Source organism: Ailuropoda melanoleuca, chromosome 10, assembly GCF_002007445.2.
Source record: "Ailuropoda melanoleuca isolate Jingjing chromosome 10, ASM200744v2, whole genome shotgun sequence".
Taxonomy (NCBI): domain Eukaryota; kingdom Metazoa; phylum Chordata; class Mammalia; order Carnivora; family Ursidae; genus Ailuropoda; species Ailuropoda melanoleuca.
Genome location: NC_048227.1, coordinates 41,020,150 through 41,038,807, shown reverse-complemented (window position 1 = coordinate 41,038,807; position 18,658 = coordinate 41,020,150). Strand labels below are relative to the sequence as shown.

At 40.1% G+C, this 18,658-nt stretch overlaps 1 protein-coding gene across 1 annotated transcript; it reads right to left on the bottom strand.

Annotated features, from left to right (window-relative positions):
- Positions 1 to 4,564: 4,564 nt before the first annotated feature.
- On the bottom strand, positions 4,565 to 17,151 carry PNRC1 (proline rich nuclear receptor coactivator 1). Its single transcript, XM_011229213.3, has 2 exons — positions 16,464 to 17,151; positions 4,565 to 14,015 (listed from the first exon to the last, which is right to left on the bottom strand). The coding sequence occupies exons 1-2, from the start codon at positions 17,001 to 17,003 to the stop codon at positions 13,572 to 13,574; spliced, it is 984 nt and encodes a 327-aa protein (XP_011227515.2). The 5' UTR covers positions 17,004 to 17,151; the 3' UTR covers positions 4,565 to 13,571.
- Between the last annotated feature and the right edge of the window lie 1,507 nt (positions 17,152 to 18,658).

Here is an 18,658-nt window from a genome sequence, read left to right as displayed (position 1 = left end):
GGTAGTATTTGTGATAAAATGGTTTTGCATATGATTATTATAGGGGATATATTTATAGAGTTCCACTTGTGTACTTTGTTGAAGTATATTGAAAATTAAAAGTTCTCAGCCCATATAGTTAATATTTGTAACTAGAGTGCTTAAGAAAAAAATCTGTCTTATATTTTTGGCATATAGGAGCCAGTGTTGCTTCTATTTTTTTTAAATACAAATTCCACGTTTCTTTGCATTTTAGACCCTATGTAAGAAACAACTTTACAAAATAATTTATATGCTGGTAATATTTGGACAAGTACCATAAATTCATGTAAACTGTACAGTACTTTCTGAATACATTTTACTTAATAATAGCAAAATTTATTTCAAAACTACAACGCTTTGAAGTGTTCAGCTGTGATAAAGTTTAGTCATAAAATTATGTGGCACTGTTGAAAATCTAAAGGACAGTCCAAAGAAAGAACAGACAAATATTAATAGTACTGTTTTATATTTTCTAAATAAATGTTTGGGTTTATCCACACATATATGCATTAATTTGAAGTACTAAGTAGGAATTGATTATAGTGTCTATACTTTGCATTTGATTATATCTTAGTCAAAAGTTAATACGGTGGTATTTCTGAAGATGCTTATCCTTTGATTTAGCTCTGATTTGGTTTTCCATTGTAATCTTTAGGCTGCGTAGGAGGGTAGTATTTGACTTGATGGAAAAACTGGAATGATAATAGTTCAAACTTTTTTGAGCATTTACTTGGCACTGCTCTATAAGGTTTACATTATTCATGCATCATCACAACAGCTGTAGGACATAAATACCACTGCAGATAAGAAAAATGAGATGGCAGAGAGGGTCAGTGATACCCACAAAGTCACACACTATTAGACTTGGGAGTGGGGAGTGGCTGGGCTTCAGACAGCCTCTCCCTGACTGTTGTGCTTTTTGGAAGAGAAATCTTTGACAGATATATGCTAAACTAAGGTAATGTTTAGAGGGAAAGGAGAAAATAGAATTAGGAAAATAAATGATTTTAAGCTTTCAGTGTAAATGGGTTCTGTGACTAAGTGGAAATTGACAATTGTGCTGGTTCCTTGAGAAATTGTCTTCTGGGTATATCTCTATTCTAGAATTCACTTTTGTTATAGAATTGTTTCTTGGACCATTTAGGAGAGGATACTTAGGATAAGACTGTTAATAAATAAAGCAAATGTTTTACACATCTGTGACCATTTCCTTTAAAGATAATATATTTACTCAGCTACTTCCCAAGTTTAGTGTAGGAGAACTGCCTGTCTACATTTGTTCAGGGTCAGAGAGTAACTTAATGTGAAAGAAAATAAAAATGGCCACTACAGCTGTTTGTTTTCTTTCTCCCCATGAATAATACACAATTCCTGGGGGCACCTGGGTGGCTCAGTCAGTTAAGCGTCTGCCTTCAGCTCAGGTCATGAGGGTGCTGGGATTGAGCCCCACGTCAGGCTTCCTGCCCAGCAGGGAGTCTGCTTCCTCTGCTTCTCCCCCTCCACTCCACCTCCTGGCTTGTGTTCTCTTGTTCACTCTCAAATAAATACAATCTTTAAAAAAAAAAAATTCTGTATAGCAGCTGATACTTGGAGCTGCAAACAGTGGAATATACCAAATTTTTTATTTGAAGCCTAGGATTTCGTGTTGCACTGGGCTAGCTTATTTTTAAATGAAAAGAACTAATTTTGGGGCACCTGGGTGGCTCAGTCGGTGACGTGTCTGCCTTCAGCTCAGTTTATGGTCATAGGGTCCTGGGATGGAGTCCTGCATCAGGCTCTGTGCTCAGCAGGGAGTCTATTTTCTCCCTCTCCCTATGCTCCTCCTTCCCATTTGTGCTCTCTCTCGCAAGTAAATCTTTAAAAAAATTAATTTCAGGACTTTATATATTATTTGTAGTGTTTACTTGAGGTACAACTGTTTATTACAAGTAAGAATGTCTGCCTTTATTCTCATCCCATTGCAAGAGGCAAAATTAATAAAAATTTGAAGAAGTATTTAGAAATACTTTTACAATTCCTCTAAACTATATTAAAATTGTAATTTCTTAGAATTAAACATTAAAATTTGTTTTTCAGACAGGGTGTAGAATATTTGGAGTATCTGCATGTGGGTAAATATATGCTACATAGGGGCACTTGACTGGCTCAGTTGGTAGAGCATGTGACTCTGAATCTTGGGGTGGTGAGTTTTGAGTCCCACGTTGAGGTAGAGGGTAGAGTTTACTTAGGAAAAACACACACATGGTACTTAGTATGGTCTGGTGCAGAGATGTTAATTGGCATCATGGAAACAAAACTTTAGGTCTAGGCCCTGTAGAGTTTCAAACAAGTCCATGACTTGCAAGAGTTTAAGGACCAGTGTGGTTCAGTGAGACATGAGTTTTGAGTCAGAACTTAATCTCTATTTGACTAGAAACATTTTCATGTATTAAATGAGGATTCTGCACCTTAGCATCTAAATCCCTCCCTTGATGAATAGGGTATTTAGGATCATATCATGAACTCTGGCACTGGTTTCTAGGGTCAATTTAGGCCTTCTAGAAAATTTATGTCTTGGGTACCTTGAAAAAGATGTTTATAAAAATAAGCAAATTAAACATAAACATAATTGGGTCAAGAAGGTTTTTTGGAAATGTACTCTCTGTTAGACGTAACACTTTTGATTCAACTTCTCAAGTTAATATAATAATGACATACCATATTATGTGAAAGATTGGAATAAAATATATGGACTATTATACCCCATCAGTAGCATTTTCTCCCCAAAATTGTCATGTTTTTATTCTTTTGGGGGAAAAGGCTATATGAATCTTATATTCTAGGAATATACTGCAACTCTGAACTTATTAAGATAAATAGTATCAACTTGTGGAGGTAGTTGGGTGCTAAGTAGACTGATGGTTACTGTTTTTTAAAAGGTGATTTTGGGGCGCCTGGGTGGCTCCATCAGTTAAGCAGCTACCTTTGGCTCAGGTCATGATCCCAGGGTCCTGGGATTGATTCCCGCATCGGGCTCCTTGCTCAGCGGAGAGTCTGCTGTTCCCTCTGCCTGCTGCTCCCTCTGCTTGTGCTCTCCGTCTCTGACAAAATCTTAAATAAAAGTAGGTGATTTTTGGCAACTTTGGGGCTCCTGAGTGGCTCAGTCAGTTAAGCATCTACCTTCAGCTCAGGTCATGATCTTGGGATGGAGCCCTGGGTCAGGCTCCCTCCTCAGTGGAGGGCCTGCTTTGCCCTCACCCTCTGCCCCCTGCACCCTCCCCCCCCCGCCATGCTTTCTATCTCAACAAATAAAATCTTAAAAAAAAAGTCTATGGTTCATAGAATTCAAAACACCATATTCAACTTACATGTTTATAGTAAATAGATTACAAATTAAAATCAAGATTATCTTAATTTCTTTCATAACACTGACAAAAAATTTAAAGGGTCAGTCTCTTCTGATGAGAGAATGCCTAGCCAGTAATTAGTACTTAGTCATAGAAATGGACTGATTGCATGTTCATTACGGTTTGATCCTATGTGTAGGATGAGTAGTTTCTCAGAAAAAGTGTAATCGAAACACAAAGCAAAATAACTACCTCTCTAGTTCCTAATTCTGTGAACTAAATGCCTAAGTACTATACACTTTTTAGAAAGAGCTTCATAGAGGGAGATTGAGGAAAACCAGAATTCTTTGCTATGACCACCTGTTTTCTAAAGAAATGACTACATTCTAGGTTTCTTAGCTTATCCTAATGATAGAGACTTAAAATGCTGTTAAGTTGATTTTAGATTCAAGAAAAATCTCGGTATAAAATAGTCTTCCAAGGGTACCTGGGTGGCTCAGTCAGTTAAGTGTCCAACTCTTGATTTCAGTTCAGGTCGTGATGTATCAGGGTCCTGGGATCAAGCCCCAAGTTGGGCTCTCTCCCTCTCTCCCTGTGTCCCTCCCCCTGCCCATGTGGGCTCTCCCTAAATCAATCAATCAATCAATCAATCAAATCTTAAAAAAAAATAAAATAGTCTTCCAAGCACCAAGTGATAGCCTATTTCTTTTAATAGTAAATTAAGTAAATAAATTGTAATAACTTTTGAGGGGGATTAAGAATCACTCCTGTTACATTGGTGAGGCAGGCAGTATCTGCTTTGTGAAAATAATACTTCACAACTTGAGAAAAGTATTCTGTTGAAGTCTTTTTCAAAATTGACGTAAGCTATACAACTGGTCAGACTTTCCTGGGAAATCTTATATTTTAAAAATAAGAAGAAATGGTATTTAAGTTTACTTTAACACATCGTGAAATATTTATACGATTTCATAAGAATCTTACAGAAAAACATCGATATTCATCATTGACAGTAAACCTTCACATTATGACCTTAAAATATTAAATGTAGCTGAATTAAAAATACTAATGTTCTAGTTTTGTTAAGATATTCCTTACAATTTTTAATGGATATATGAAGTTGAACCATTTTTGGTATTTTCTACTTTGTAATTCCCTCCTGTTAGCATTCAATCTACTAAACGAGGGTTTAAAAAAAAAAACACTTAAAAACATGATGGATGAAAAATTTTTATTCTAAAATATCTCATATGAAAAGCACTTTATACAGAGGTCTGACCTGCCTGTCAGTAATCAAATATAACTCTTTAAGAGGTTTTGTTGAACATATTTTGTCCACCCTCTCTATTTTGACTAAAATTATGGTTTTTATATGAATTATGTCTATCATGGAAAGTGGAACTACATCTTTTAAGGATTAATTTTAAATACTCTGAGCTTTCCATTAGCACCACTGGTATTAATTCAGCCTTAAAGGCTTTAAAGAGTAGGAACCAACCAAGAGATAAGAGTTTTATACCCCCATGCCCTCCTACTCCCTAATCATTTCAGGGCTAACCAGCTCTTCAGCCATCCCCTTTCTTCTCTTTTGGGAGTCATACATACATATTTCCTTTCACTGCTTAAAGTTCAAGTTGTTCCACTTTAGATAATTTCTTTAGCTTTTCTCTCAAACCACGGGCAGCTATTATAAATACCCTTCAGAATCTTTGTAAGTTTCCATCTACCTCTTTATCCTCCCTAATTAAAGCTTCTTCAAGCATTAACATTTATGTCAACATTAATATTAAATGTTGACTGTCACATTTCCCAAATAAGCCAATGCTTAAATACATTTTCCTCTCCCTAATCTTTCAGTTCTTATTTACAATGGCTTTGGTGTTTCAGTCATTAACTAGAGTTGTTCTATTAGAAGTGTGATAACCAACTAACAGACTACTTGAAAGTGCAAAGGAAAACATTCAGGAGATTTACATTTTACAACCTCAAAAGATGATTTGTGTTGTATGCTACATGTAAGCTTTTAGAATTATTGGCATGTACTCCACTTACATCGAATGTTGGAGTGAGCTAGTAGAACAACTTTAATCTTCCCAAATTCTATTAACATTTTGTTACAAAACTCTAGTAAAGAAAAAATAATTTTACAGTGAACACCCATATACCCACTACCTAAATTCTACAATTAACAGTAAATTATACTTGCTTTATCACATATATATCCATTTTTTTTCCAATTATTTTGAATTTAACAGTAAGATTTTGAAAACTGGGTGTTTGTAAGTAGGGTATTCCAATTAGCTAGAGTCATCAGAAAATCTTAGTTGAATAACTTTCCCGAACCTAATTCTCTTTTTCTTTTGAAATTTAGATTCTGGTCTCAAGCATCAGATTAAAGGAACTTAATAGACACTGATGATTAAGGAGTATACAGTGAGTAGGACCCTTGGAAAGCTAATGGAAAAGGGCAATGTGATCTTTGATATTAACCCTTTCATTCTAAAATTTGAGAGCAATAAATGCCAGATCACTTAAAGAGTAAGGGTAATTCCAACTGTTGACAGCCTTTATTTCACAGCAGGATGATCCCCAATATTGTAGATCTCCAAGGTTTTGTTTTGTTTTGTTTTTTAAGACTGTTTATTTATTTGTCAGCGAGCGCACAAGCAGAGAGAGCGGCAGGCAGAGGGAGAGGGAAAAGCAGGTTCCCCGCTGAGCAGGGAGCCTGACGCAGGGCTCAATCCCAAGACCCTGGGATCATGACCTGAGCCGAAGGCAGACGCCCAACCAGCTGAGCCACCCAGGCGCCCCTCCACGGTTTTGACAGAAAGAACCAAAGCTCTCTATGATTTGATGTTCCTAAGTACAGTACAATAATAATCTTCCTATTTAAAGATCTTCCTGTTAGAAGGAAATTTTGAGTTCAATTTAAATCAAACATTTGCATGTTGGAAATAATCAAAAGTCGTCAAAACGTCTTCTACCTGCCATCCCCTCCTCAAGATTCCTGACTGCCAAGAACACATTTGTAATTTGGTTTTGACAACTAATCAGGTTAATCTCTAATTTTAGCAAAAAGGAACTCTCTGTAATAATTTAGGAGGAGCTATGTATACATGACCAGCTTTGGAGGCATTTGATTAGTATCTATTATCTTTACAACCAGATATAAAATACCACATATTTTCTGTCACTTTATGTATTAGGAAAAATTACTTTTCTGAATCCTTTCTTATACATAAAAGTTATTTGTGAATTACTAGAGAAATGAAGTATTTTCATCATTATTGCTTATCAATATCTTTTAAGCTATTATATGTGCGCAGTACATGATCTAATTGAATGGAGCTTGAAGAGAACACGTAGCCTCCTTTGACAAACGTGCGTATGATTTTCTATGTAGGTTGCTTCTGCCAGTCCTCCCATTTCTTCTTTCTACCATTACTCAATTCAGAGACTGTAATTAATGCCTCATCATCTATGATAAACTATTCCTCTAACGGAAAGAACTTTAAATTTGTGTCACCGATTCTACACTAAGGAACATTACTATAAACCCTGCTTTAGAAAATGAATTCTAAGATCTCAGCAATGAACCCTCAGTAAATGCAACACCGTTTATAAACCTTAAGTTGTAATTCTATTTCAGGTTATAGCACAAGTTTAAGTTTGACAAATACAATTCCTGGGTGTTAGGGACATTACTTATACATTTCAGCATATTTAATTTAGAATTCCAAGATAACTGCAAAGGATATGAAAAGTAACTTAATCTGCAAACTGTCAGAGATTAATTCAAAACAATCTGATTTAAAGAAAAGGGGTTTAGTTGAAGCACAAAATAGATGATCCCTAACCCTTAGGAAAAATAAATAAATAAATAAAACCAAACTCTATCTACCCCATACCTTCAGAGAATCCTATCTAAAACTTTCAAGAAAGTTTCTTTCAAAGGTTAAATTTTTATGTGTTGATAAATAGCATTCTATAAAATGTACTCTCAAATTTCCTAATTTAAAAACTAGTTTCTGAATTACACATGATTTGTATTTACACACTCCTGCCATCTCATCTCACAACACAGACCTCCTCTTTCCACTTGCAAACTTGTTATTTTGGGGTTTTTGAAAGATTTATGGATTCAGGAGAAAAGGAAATACAAAAGAACAACTATGAGGAGTTAACTCAGAGATCAGACGCTCAGCAAGGCAGGCCTGTGATTTTAAAATGCATTTAGTTCAGCAATGTCTTTCAAAAGCTTAAATATATATGGGAGGATGATGAGACTATCAGCCTTTCCACACGCAAGTGTTAAGTACATGTGTTTGATTCCCTTTGATACCTGAAGCAGGTACCAAATGCACAGAGGACATGGGAACTGGGGAGACTTCCAACCTCTAAATAAAGGATAGTGTGTTCAGCAACATAATGGAGGGTCATTAGGAGATGGGAGATGCACAAGAAGAGAAACAGAAGTATAAAAGGCTGGGGGCACCCTGGCTCAGACAGCAGAGCATGCAAGTCTTGATCTTGGGGTCGTGAGTTTTGAGTCTCACAACGTGGGTAGAGATTACTTTTTTAAAAAGTTACAAAATGTCAGTTTTACCTAGTTTGAAATCTTGAACTAACAAAAAGGAAATAAACTTTATTGCTCCCTTCACCAAATAGGGCCCCTGCTATCGGAATTCAGAACTTGAATTGGAACTATCTCCTAACATAGACTTTTACACGTAGGTAGAGATCCAACCACCATTTAACAGTTTCAGAGGAAATAACTTTTTTTAAAAAAGATTTATTTGTTTGAGAGAAGAAGTGAGCGAGCGTGCAGGAGTGGAAGGGGCAGAGGGGGAGGGCGAGAGAATTTCAAGCAGGCTCCACACAGCGCTGAGCCCAGACCTGGGGCTTGAGGTGGGGCTTGAGGTGGGGCTAGATCTCATGACCCTGAGATCACGACCCGGGCCGAAACCAAGAGTCCATGCTGAACTGCCCGTGCCACCCAGGTGCCTCCAGAGGAAATACTTTTTAATTCAATAACTAATTTACAGTCATAGGTGAAGTTTAGAAAGGATGAGGTCAAGAGCACTGGTAAAGGTTTTAAACCTGTGAGAGAAAGAGGCTACATGAAGACAAAGTATTTCAGTTCCATCTTCGTGTTGCAATTAGGGCTTCTGTGCACTATTACCCAAACCGTACTTCTGGGTCTCACCTGTCTTCTACTCCGTGTGGATATCCTACACACCCCACAACGTTCAACATGCAAATTAAAACTGCCTTCCTCTGTAATTTGGATCCCCCTCCAGAGTTCCCTAATTGCTAGCTTTGTCTTCCTAATTGCCCAATTTAAAAACTCTTTTCTTACCCTCCATGCAGTTGCTCAATTCTTAATTCTACCTTCAAAACATCTCCCAAGTTAAGTCCATGCCTGGGTGTTTCCTCCAACAATGTCCTTAGGCTCATTTCTCTGATTTTAAAGTACCAACAAATTCTTTTTCCTCAAGCTTTCCCTTTCCAAACTGTTCTCCATATTTGCACCTGATTTCTTTTTGAAACAGGAATCTTTCCCTTGCTCACAAACCTTGGATGGTTCTGCGTGCTTGCAGAATCGAGTTGCAACTCTTATGACATTCAAGACCCTCAGGTTGTTACCACAGTACACCTTTCAATATATTTTATGTTCTTTGCACTTGTCTTGAGCTACTGGATACCCCACTTCTATTTACACCACTGTCTACACTTTTACCTCTGACAAATATTTTCCTTCTCTTTACATATCAAACACTATGTCAAATACCGTAAGACCCAACTCAATGCTACTTCTAAGGTGTCAGGTTCCCAACTAGACAATCTCTACTCTCCAGAATTCATCATTACCTCCTGGAAGAAACGACTTTACTTTTTTCACCTCTTCAGGCATTTGTCGTAGGGAAGGGGAAATGAAGCTTGTATGTTATATGTCATTTCTTCCCCAGCCACCTGTAAACTTTCAGCTCCGCCATTTATCTTTGTATTTCGTGAACATACCTCACACATAAGCCGCCACACATTAAACTGTAGACATGCTGCTCAGAAACGTCACAAAGGAGCTGAGAAATGTCAAACAAGGGCAGGGAGCGGTGCTGAGAATTTTATTTTCTAAAAGACAGGGACTCTGTATTAGTTTGTTAGAAATTTTTATAATCTTATACAGAAATGTGTTACCAAACCTGTGCAAGAATGAACCATTTTCTGGAATCAGACTGAGAAAGAGGTCAGATCTAAGGCAACCCATTAGTTTTAATATTTACAACACATTACTAGAAAAAATTAAAAATGGTGACTAAATATTGAAGGAATTTTCAAACTACGGTCTGAACTTCTAAAACGAGTTTTCCCAACTATTTGTGAAGAAGGTACTTGCATCTTTGTGAGCAGGAATGGAGCGTCATACAAAATGTGAACATCAAATAAAGTTCCCTTCCTTCTTTAAACTTCCCTTCTTTTCTAGAACTGATGTCCCCACTCAAAATTTATCTGTATACCTCTCGAAGGCCTCCTTAATCTCAAAAGCAGCCCCCCTTTTTTGTAATCTCAAGCCATTTACTATCTCCCCCCCCCCAACATTTCCGGAAGAACGAGGAATAAGGCAGAGGTGGGTGGCTTTGAGCCAGGACAACCCAAACCCTCTCCTAGACATCTAAATGCTTTTGAGAACATGCTGGGGATTGAGGGACAGGGCATCCAGAGTCTAGCCTACCACAGCCACAGCTCCACACAATCTTAATTTCACCATCTTGGGTGGACTGCCAGCTGTCCCAGGTCCATTCTGGGGCCTGATGCTGAGGGGGAGAAGCACAGGGATAGAGTCTAGGTTTTGTTCCTTCTCAACACCAAAAGTTGAGATAGGGCTTTTACAGAGAGCAGGTAATGACAAAAGCAGGTAACATGGGCTTTTTAGTTTGAAATCACATGTAAGAGAAATACAAATGGTTTTCCCCAAGTGTGGCACGAATGGATCCCATTTAAGTCCCACATTTGTATAGCACTATTTATACAAATATCATGAAGGGGAGATTACGTAGTCCAGTTGACCCCTGAATAACATGGGGTTTTGGGGTACCAACTCCTGTGCAAAAATCCACATATAACATTTGATTCCCCCAAAACTTAACTATTAATTGCCTGCTGACCAGGAGCCTGGTAAGTCAATTTAACATATATTCTATATACTATATTCTGTAATCTTACAATAAAGTGAGCTAGAGAAAAAAATGAAAAAAATATAGTACTGTACTATATAAACTCATGTGTAAGTGGACCAACACAGTTCAAACACATGTTATTCAAAGGTCAACTATATGCCTAAAAACCTGAATGGTGAGGCACCTGGGTGGCTCAGTCCGTTAAGCGTCTGCTTTCAGCTCAGGTCATTGATCCCAGGGTTCTGGGATCAGCTCCTTGTTCAACAGGGAGCCTGCTTCTCCCTCTCCCCTCCCCTCACACTCTCAAAATCTTAAAAACAAAAATCTAAAACCTGAATGCTGGTCCAGCTAAAATATAGACTACTTGCCTAATACATTTTCGTCTTTTAACTTATAAACTACATAAACCATCTTAAAATTTGTATTTTATCTTACAAACCACATTGTTTGAAAAGAATTGTTCCTGTCAATCTTTTAATACTGCGATTTGATGTTCTATTACCTTTTTCCTTTATCTGCCTACAAGGACACTAAAATACTTAGCACCAAGATTAATGCAAATAAGAGTTCTATGGTGTTGTATCAGCATATGTGTCACTTTATCAGTGTTAGGAGTTGACATTATCAAACTGTACACTTACCTAAAAGCCACTTCAGTATAAAATACCTCACATGCCAATATATGCAATGGCACTTCACTATAGAACTTAATTTACACTCATAAAAACCTTTCATCCTTTTGCAATTATGAGCCTCCTTTACCAGACTACTAGTTAAAATGTATACCTGAAGCTGGTGACTGCAAAGTGTTTGCTTTTTACAAAACCAGTTACAGGAACGTCGGAGGAAAAATGTTTCAGTGAAGACTTCAGTAGGAGAAAAATACAGGTGGTTAAGTGGATTGGCCTGCACTACAGTATAAATTATGTTGAGACCTAACCTATAATTAATGATATTACAAGGTGGAGACCTTGGGAAGGGATCAGGACATAAGGGCAGAACCCTCGTGAATGGTATTAATCTCCTTACAAAAGGGGCCCAAGAAAGCTCCCTCAACCTTCCTGCCATGTGACTCAGACTTCCCATCTGTGAACAATGAAGTGGGCGCTCAGATACCAAATCGGCTGGTGCCTTATCTTGGACTTCCTGGACAATGAACTGTGAGAAATTTATAAGCTACCCAACCTTTAGTATTGTTACAGCAATCCAAAGGGACTAAGGCTGCTAAATAGTATTTTACTGTAATACCAAAAGTACTGGACTTCCAAGTTTGCTAATACCTTTTCACTGTATCATCTGTAGTGTAATTCAGACAATTTTGTTCACTCGTCAAACCATAAAACCGATTATTTTATAATCTATTTCCTTTACTTAGAAAATCTTAAAAAATTTTGAAAGGTCGAAAGCTTACTGTATTTTGTTAAGTTTCTCTAAATGCATTTTTTAAAGCAAGCTATATGTAACTTCTATGTATTAAGTATAGCTTTCTCTACATACATACAAGAATGAAGCATTTTACAGCCAGGGCCAAAGAATGGCTGGCTGGGTTATGTATGTGCCGTGTAAACCAGACTGCAGGCACTTGAACGAGCTCAGATTTTGCGGTGGCTATGTCAGTTTTCATACCCTCCTGGCACAGCTCACCAATAACGACTCTAAGGTTGTGCCCATACCACCGACCTTTGCACAGGCCGAAAGTCTCCCCACCTGTATGAACCAAATGTGCAAGACACAGACTCTTCCATTTATCTTTTCTTGGAAGGATGGTAGCACCTTTCTCATCTATTTCACCTTAAGAGAATCATTTATACCCCCTGAATACCCTTTTCATATGTCAAGTATTGCGGGTCTACTCAAAAAAAACTCTCCTTTTGTTGCAAGATAAACTTCAGCTTTGTAGAACTAAAAACCATACAGGGAAAACTAGTGCTTTAGAATCTTAGAACAAAGTTTGAATTTTAAAGTAAAAATACATAAGCTACCATATTTACCTTTTAGCAAAGGTCTAGACTTCCAAATCTTCACCTACTATCTAAATTATGCTTGCTTTGTTTCAAGAACCACCATTCAAAAGCAATACAAATTTAGTAAACCAAACCAAGTGCCATTTTCTTTCATTGAAATTATAGGGTAAATCAAATAGTACTTATGGAACAGTTCATGTATAAAAGTATACTGTAAGTTATAAACTAATCAGTTGTACTTTTGACCACAACCATTTCCATTGTTAAAATGGGGAATTCCTCCCCTTAGAGGTAGCAGCATTACATTATTGGACCCTCTAAATTTCAGAGGAAAGACAATTAGTATAATACTAAGACAGTAAAATAGAACAGTTAAGATCCATCTCCTAGTCACACATTCAAACATGAAAGACACACACACAGAGTCAAGACTAGTATAAAAGGGGGGGCCAAATTATTATATTATTATTTCAAAATTTGATTACAACCAATTTTGTTGGCATTAAAATTAGAGGTATTTTAAATTTGAATGGATAAACCAAAAACCAGAAATTAAGTTTGGTAAAAATGGGAATAGGAGTTTTCCAGTAATTACAGATTAGAAGGCAGAAATCAATTTAGCGAAACACAGACAAACCCCATGTTTACAATGATTGTGCCACAGATTCAAACTTCAGTAGTGCATTCGTAAACTGTTCACATTTAGATCTTCACCTTGAGATTAGAGAGCTGTTTCTTTAAAAAAAATCTCAGTACCTTGTGCAAATAAATCGGTCTTCCATGTGCCTTAGCACGCTTAAAATTTCTCCACTGTATATATACAAAACGCCTACCGTTTGGGTAGGGCAAAATACATACTTTCGTAACAAAACTATAATGTACCTCTCAAGTAGGAACAATATACACATAATACATGGTATACAGTATTTACAAAATATAAAATATAATACAAGTTGTTTATAATTTTTTAAACTCATCTTTTGCACTTGTATATTACAAGGCAAATTTCCATTTCTGTACCAATTTTCAGGAGTCCAGGGATTTTGAAAAAACTGTTTTACAGACATACTGCAATCTGAGATCTAAGTCTGAACTTTTAGGAGAGTTTTTAAGTGTACTGCCATCAACTCCCTATTTTGGTTGGAGTTTTCAATAGTGCTTCCCATCCAGTGACTGGGCGGCTTTGGAAGAACACTAGGAGAAGGTGGATCACTAAACTTTGCCCCAGCGTAATTTTCCTTTTGGTTCACTTCAGTTAGAAATGCTGATTTCTTCAAATGCATATTTTTAATGTTCTCAGTATTTTTAAAAGGCTTTTTTTCCTGCTTCTGGATTAAATCAGATGAAACAGAATCCTGCCAAAAGTTATTTTCATTTCTTTTTGCAGAGGTGATCTTGGTTAGTGGTAAGTTATATTTGCTTTTCTGTCTGTTTATCTTTGGTTGTTCACACAAGTGTATGCCGTGAACAAGCTGGCCGTGGGGAATGGCAATTTTCTCCGATTTTCCCATCTTTGATTTTAAAACCTACAAAGACAAGGAACATAAAAGTGAATACAGTCTCATGACAAAAATTAGTCACAAACCTCACACCATGTATTTAATGTTTTCTTCCCTGGGACTTTAGTTTACGGTCTTGATTAAACATGTGCGTGCTCACTGCGCTTATCAAATAAGCACGCATCTAAGTTTACTACTAAAAATAAAATCATAACCATCACCAATATGCAATGTAGGGAGTCAGTTCTGAAGTGTCAAAGGGGAAAACCCAAAGTAACCCAAGTTCATCTTTCTGTAAATGTTAAGGAAGAGTAATGAGCTACCTTTCAATCATATACAAACTAAAGGTGTCAGTGACTACATTCGGATGGGTCTAAGAAATCTTCGCATGCTTTCATTTTGATTGGCTTAGTCTGGTCAAAAATAAAAACTGCTCAAGATTACTATTCATCTTTTACTCAAGTCCTTCTAAAATTATTCCAGATAAAAATTTGATTAGGAGGAACCAGATTTTAAGTGAGAAAGTGTTTTGATAATAGTTACTAAGTACACAGAAAAATTATCTCCCAGTTTCTGAAAACAAAATTTCAGAAATTTAAATATTAAAAATTTAAATACTAACCCCTTTTTTAATTCATCTTTCCCAGTTACATATATTTATAGTAAAAATATGATCAGAAAATTGTTTCCACATGCCCCTACTTCCTGGTTTAACAACTGCTTCAAGTACTTTGCCACACCAATTCTAATCACTTTCCTAACTCAAGTGATCACAGGAAGCCATGACCGGATGGAAAAGCATCAAGTACTTCATTAGATCACTGCCCTTCCAACACTTGTAATATGGTAGAGAAGCGGGATACAAAAATACAAAAATAGGGCACGAGGTAACATTCCATGTAACTGCCAGAGTTCCCCGTTTTAACAGTTCTACAAAATTATTACTTGCTAACCAGGGAACAAGTAGTACAAAAGCAAGCTATTAGCGTATCACTAATATTTCAAGGCTATGGAATTTTAAAACTTCAATCTAATATACGTAATCACGGAGGTCAAATCTGATTTTTTCCCAAGGGCACAGCGAGAGAGAACCTGCAAATCTGTCCAACATTCTCCCAACAAGAAATGGCTGTAACTTCTTTCATTTCTTTTTAAAAAATACGTCACGTTTTACTTTTTTAGATTTTATTTACTTTTGCGACAGCGAGCGAGCAACAAGGGGGGTGGGTGGCAGAGGGCGGACTCCCCGTAGGAGTCTCCAACGCCGAGATGGGATCATTACTAGAGCCTAAGGCAGACGCTCAATCGACTGAGCCACCCAGGAGCCCACTTCTTTTTTTAAAAAAGACTTTATCTATTTGTCAGAGAAAGAGCACAAGCAGGGAGAGAGCAGACTCCCCGCGGAGCAGAGAGTCCAACGCGGGGACTGCATCCCAGGACTCCGAGATGATGACGACGAGCCGAAGGCGGACGCTCAACCGACTGAGCCACCGAGGGGCCCCACTTACTTTCATTTCTCATGAGACAGAAGTCGTCTTTGGAATTGCAAGGTTTTATTTTGCTATAGAGCTTAATTTCAAATCATTTTAACAATTTAATCTCGTTTAAGTTTTAATTTTATCCTAACCCCACAGCATGGCAATTGGGCGGCTTAACGTCAATTCAACTTAGAACTTTTCAAAGTTTCATCATTCTGGACACAAAGGTACTTTCCACTAATAAAGCCCACTACAGCACAGAGTGCGAACAATTCCATTCAACTAATAGACTAGCTCGCAAAAACTACCGTTTGAAAGAAAACTACCACCGCTCCTGCCAACTTTCAAAGTTAAAGCAGAGCTAAGCAGGTCGGCCAGCGAGGACAGAAACCCAGCTGGGCACACGGAGCACCTCTCATCTCAGCAAAAAGCCAGCCAAGGGGAATCGAGCCGCTTGTGGCCCACTCCGAAGCCCACAACAGGGCGGTGGGCGCGTGCACGCGCGCCCCCGACTAGTCTTGGAGCTACCAACGGTAAAGTAGCTGAAAGCGGTCGCCCACCCCTTCCCCTACCACGGCCACACGGCCTCACCTCCTTCATGAGCGCCCAAGCGCGGCGCACGTAGCGCGCGCTGACGTCAGCCTCCCGCGGTCCCCATCCATCCCCCACCCCACCGCGCGCCCGAACACCGAAACCCCCTGGAACAGCGCCAGCCTTCTAAATCGGGGCTGTTGCTGGGGCGCAGCCACCCCTCTCATTGGCTGGCTCCCGGGAGCCAATCAGCAGCGCCAGCGCATGCCTCCCCCCTCCCCCTTCTTCCCCCTGCTAGAACCGAGCGGGCGTCACGGAAACTTCCCTCCCGAGTAAACAGCAGCCCCTCACCCCGGCCCCCCCCACCCGACCCCTCAGTGCAGGGCCCCAAATTCCAGAGCCCGTCCGTAGCCGTCTAAGGGCTAGAACTCCTCAATAGTCCCCACGTCCCCCTCGCGGCCCTTACCTCTCTTTTGAACGAGGGTTGGCCGGGCACCGCGGGCGGCAGCTGGCCAGGGAAAGGGCTCGCTTCCTCAGTTTGGGTTGCGGCCGCAGGACCCGGGGCCGAATTGGCCGCCCGGTCCGGGACTTCCTGCGCTCCGCTCCGACCAGTCGCGGGGCTCCGCCCGCCCTCTAGGCTCGGCCGGTGCTGCTGGTACTGATGGAAGCGGCTGGGCAGCTGTCCCGCCGGGCTGGCCCGCACCCTCTTCTTTCGCCGCTTCTTTGGCGCTGCCCGAGGGGTGCCTCCCGCCGTAGCTAGACTACAGTTGGACAGAGGTGCAGGGGCGCGAGGCTGCGGGGTCAGACAGGGACCGTCTCCCCCTAGGAAGTGAGGGAGGAAAAGGGTGGGGGGCAGTGCCCGGGGGTCCGGGATTCGGGGTAAAGGCGGCGGGGCCGTGGTCACCATCGGGAGGGCCCCGAAGTAACCACGGGCGGAAAAGCCCAGAGGCGCAAGGCGGCCGCCCAGGACAAGTGGCTCCCGCTGCGGGACGGAGACGACGGTCATAGCTCTAGGAGGAAAGTGGCTCAGCAAGAAGAAAAGGAGGAAGTGAAGCCAGCGATCACAGGGCGGCGGCGGCGGCGGCTGCTGCTAAGAGAGCCCGAGTGGAACGCGGACCATGGTTCGGGCGGTGGCGGCGCAGCAACAAATAGCTTCAGCCTCAGCGCCGAGTGTTGTTATCAGAAGCTCCGCCCTATGCCCGCCCACCTCCCTCCAAGAGCCCAATCAGGATGCGACTGAACAGGCCACGCCCCTCCGGCGCTCCCTCCACGGCCTCCGAAAGACACACACAAACAACCAGCTTGCTGCAGCCCCGCACAAAGAGCGCGCACTGCGCAGGCGCTGCCAACGGGCTCTTTCGGGAAGAGTCGGTCCCGCGAACAATGAAGTTCCGTTTCAGCCCCACCTCCCCCACCCTGCTCCTTACTCGCCCCCGCACCTTGCCCCGAAGGCGGCGGTGGCAGTGCTGTATCTAGGCTGAATTTGGAAAAGGGGATGGGGGCGGGAGAAAGAATCTAGAAACCAAAGCCACTGATGCCTCCTCAGCCACTGACCTTGGGGATGTAGCTCTTTTATTTCAAGCCCAACATAATGTAATTTTTTTAAGATTTCAAAGTATGTTATAGGGGTTTCATTCTTAGCAATTATAAGAAAATCAGTCCACATTTAAATTATATTTGGAGAAATATGACTTAGTTTTTTTCATTTACTCGGGTCACCAACGCTGTTCCTTAGCCACGGTAAAGAGGGTGAAAATTAGGGGAGTGATTTACTGATTGAAATTGGCCCCTTAGTATATAGAGTTCCCCATAAACTCGTAATTGTGTATTGGAAATGTTACTGTCTTTATAGTTGAAGGGCTGTTGAGACTTTGGGATCACGAAGCGGTGCCTGACACTGAGGAGGAAGCAGAGGAGGAGGCTTGCGTCTCGAAAGGGAGAAAGTGAAACCGCTCTGCAACATACAGCGTATTTTGCTAGCGGTGTGTTATGGAAATGTGTAACTCTCACCATCTCTCCGCACTGCGCTCACACACACAAAATATCGTGGTTTTTTTATCAAGTACTTTTGGGGCAGAAACTGTGCTTTACATAAATTGTCTTCTGAACTTCACAACAGCCCTAAGGAATGGGTACTATCTTTTATCCCCATTTCATTGGAGAGGAGACAAGCTTAGAAAGGCAAAAAGTACTTGTGAAACATCATACAGTAAGTTAAGAGAATTTGAACTCCAGTCCAGGGATGGCAAGACCAAAGTTTTAACATCATCCATACATCCTGCCACACTAGATTGTAAGTATTTTATTTTTTTTTTAAAGATTTTATTTATTTATTTATTTATTTATTTGACAGAGAGAGAGCCAGCGAGAGAGGGAACACAAGCAGAGGGAGTGGGAGAGGAAGAAGCAGGCTCCCAGGGGAGCAGGAAGCTGGAAGCCAGTCTCCATCCCAGGACTCCGGGATCAGGCACCGGGCAGAAGGCAGGCGCTTAAGTACTGAGACACCCAGCCACCCAGGCACCGCTAGATTGTAGGTCTTTAGACCACCGCAGTAACCTTACACTTTTCTGTATCTTTACAGCCTCTGACCAGTATTTTTCAGCGTTGAGTGCTTGATAAATGTTTTATAACTGGTAACAAAATTGGACAGAAGGAATATCT

What these genes read in the sequence shown, in the direction of transcription:
- PNRC1 (XM_011229213.3), bottom strand. Translation starts at nt 17,003, where the DNA reads ATGACCGTCGTCTCCGTCCCGCAGCGGGAGCCACTTGTCCTGGGCGGC. An exon ending in AACCCTCGTTCAAAAGAGAG is followed by an intron (nt 14,016 to 16,463) that starts GTAAGGGCCGCG and finishes TTGTCTTTGTAG; the next exon opens with GTTTTAAAATCAAAGATGGG.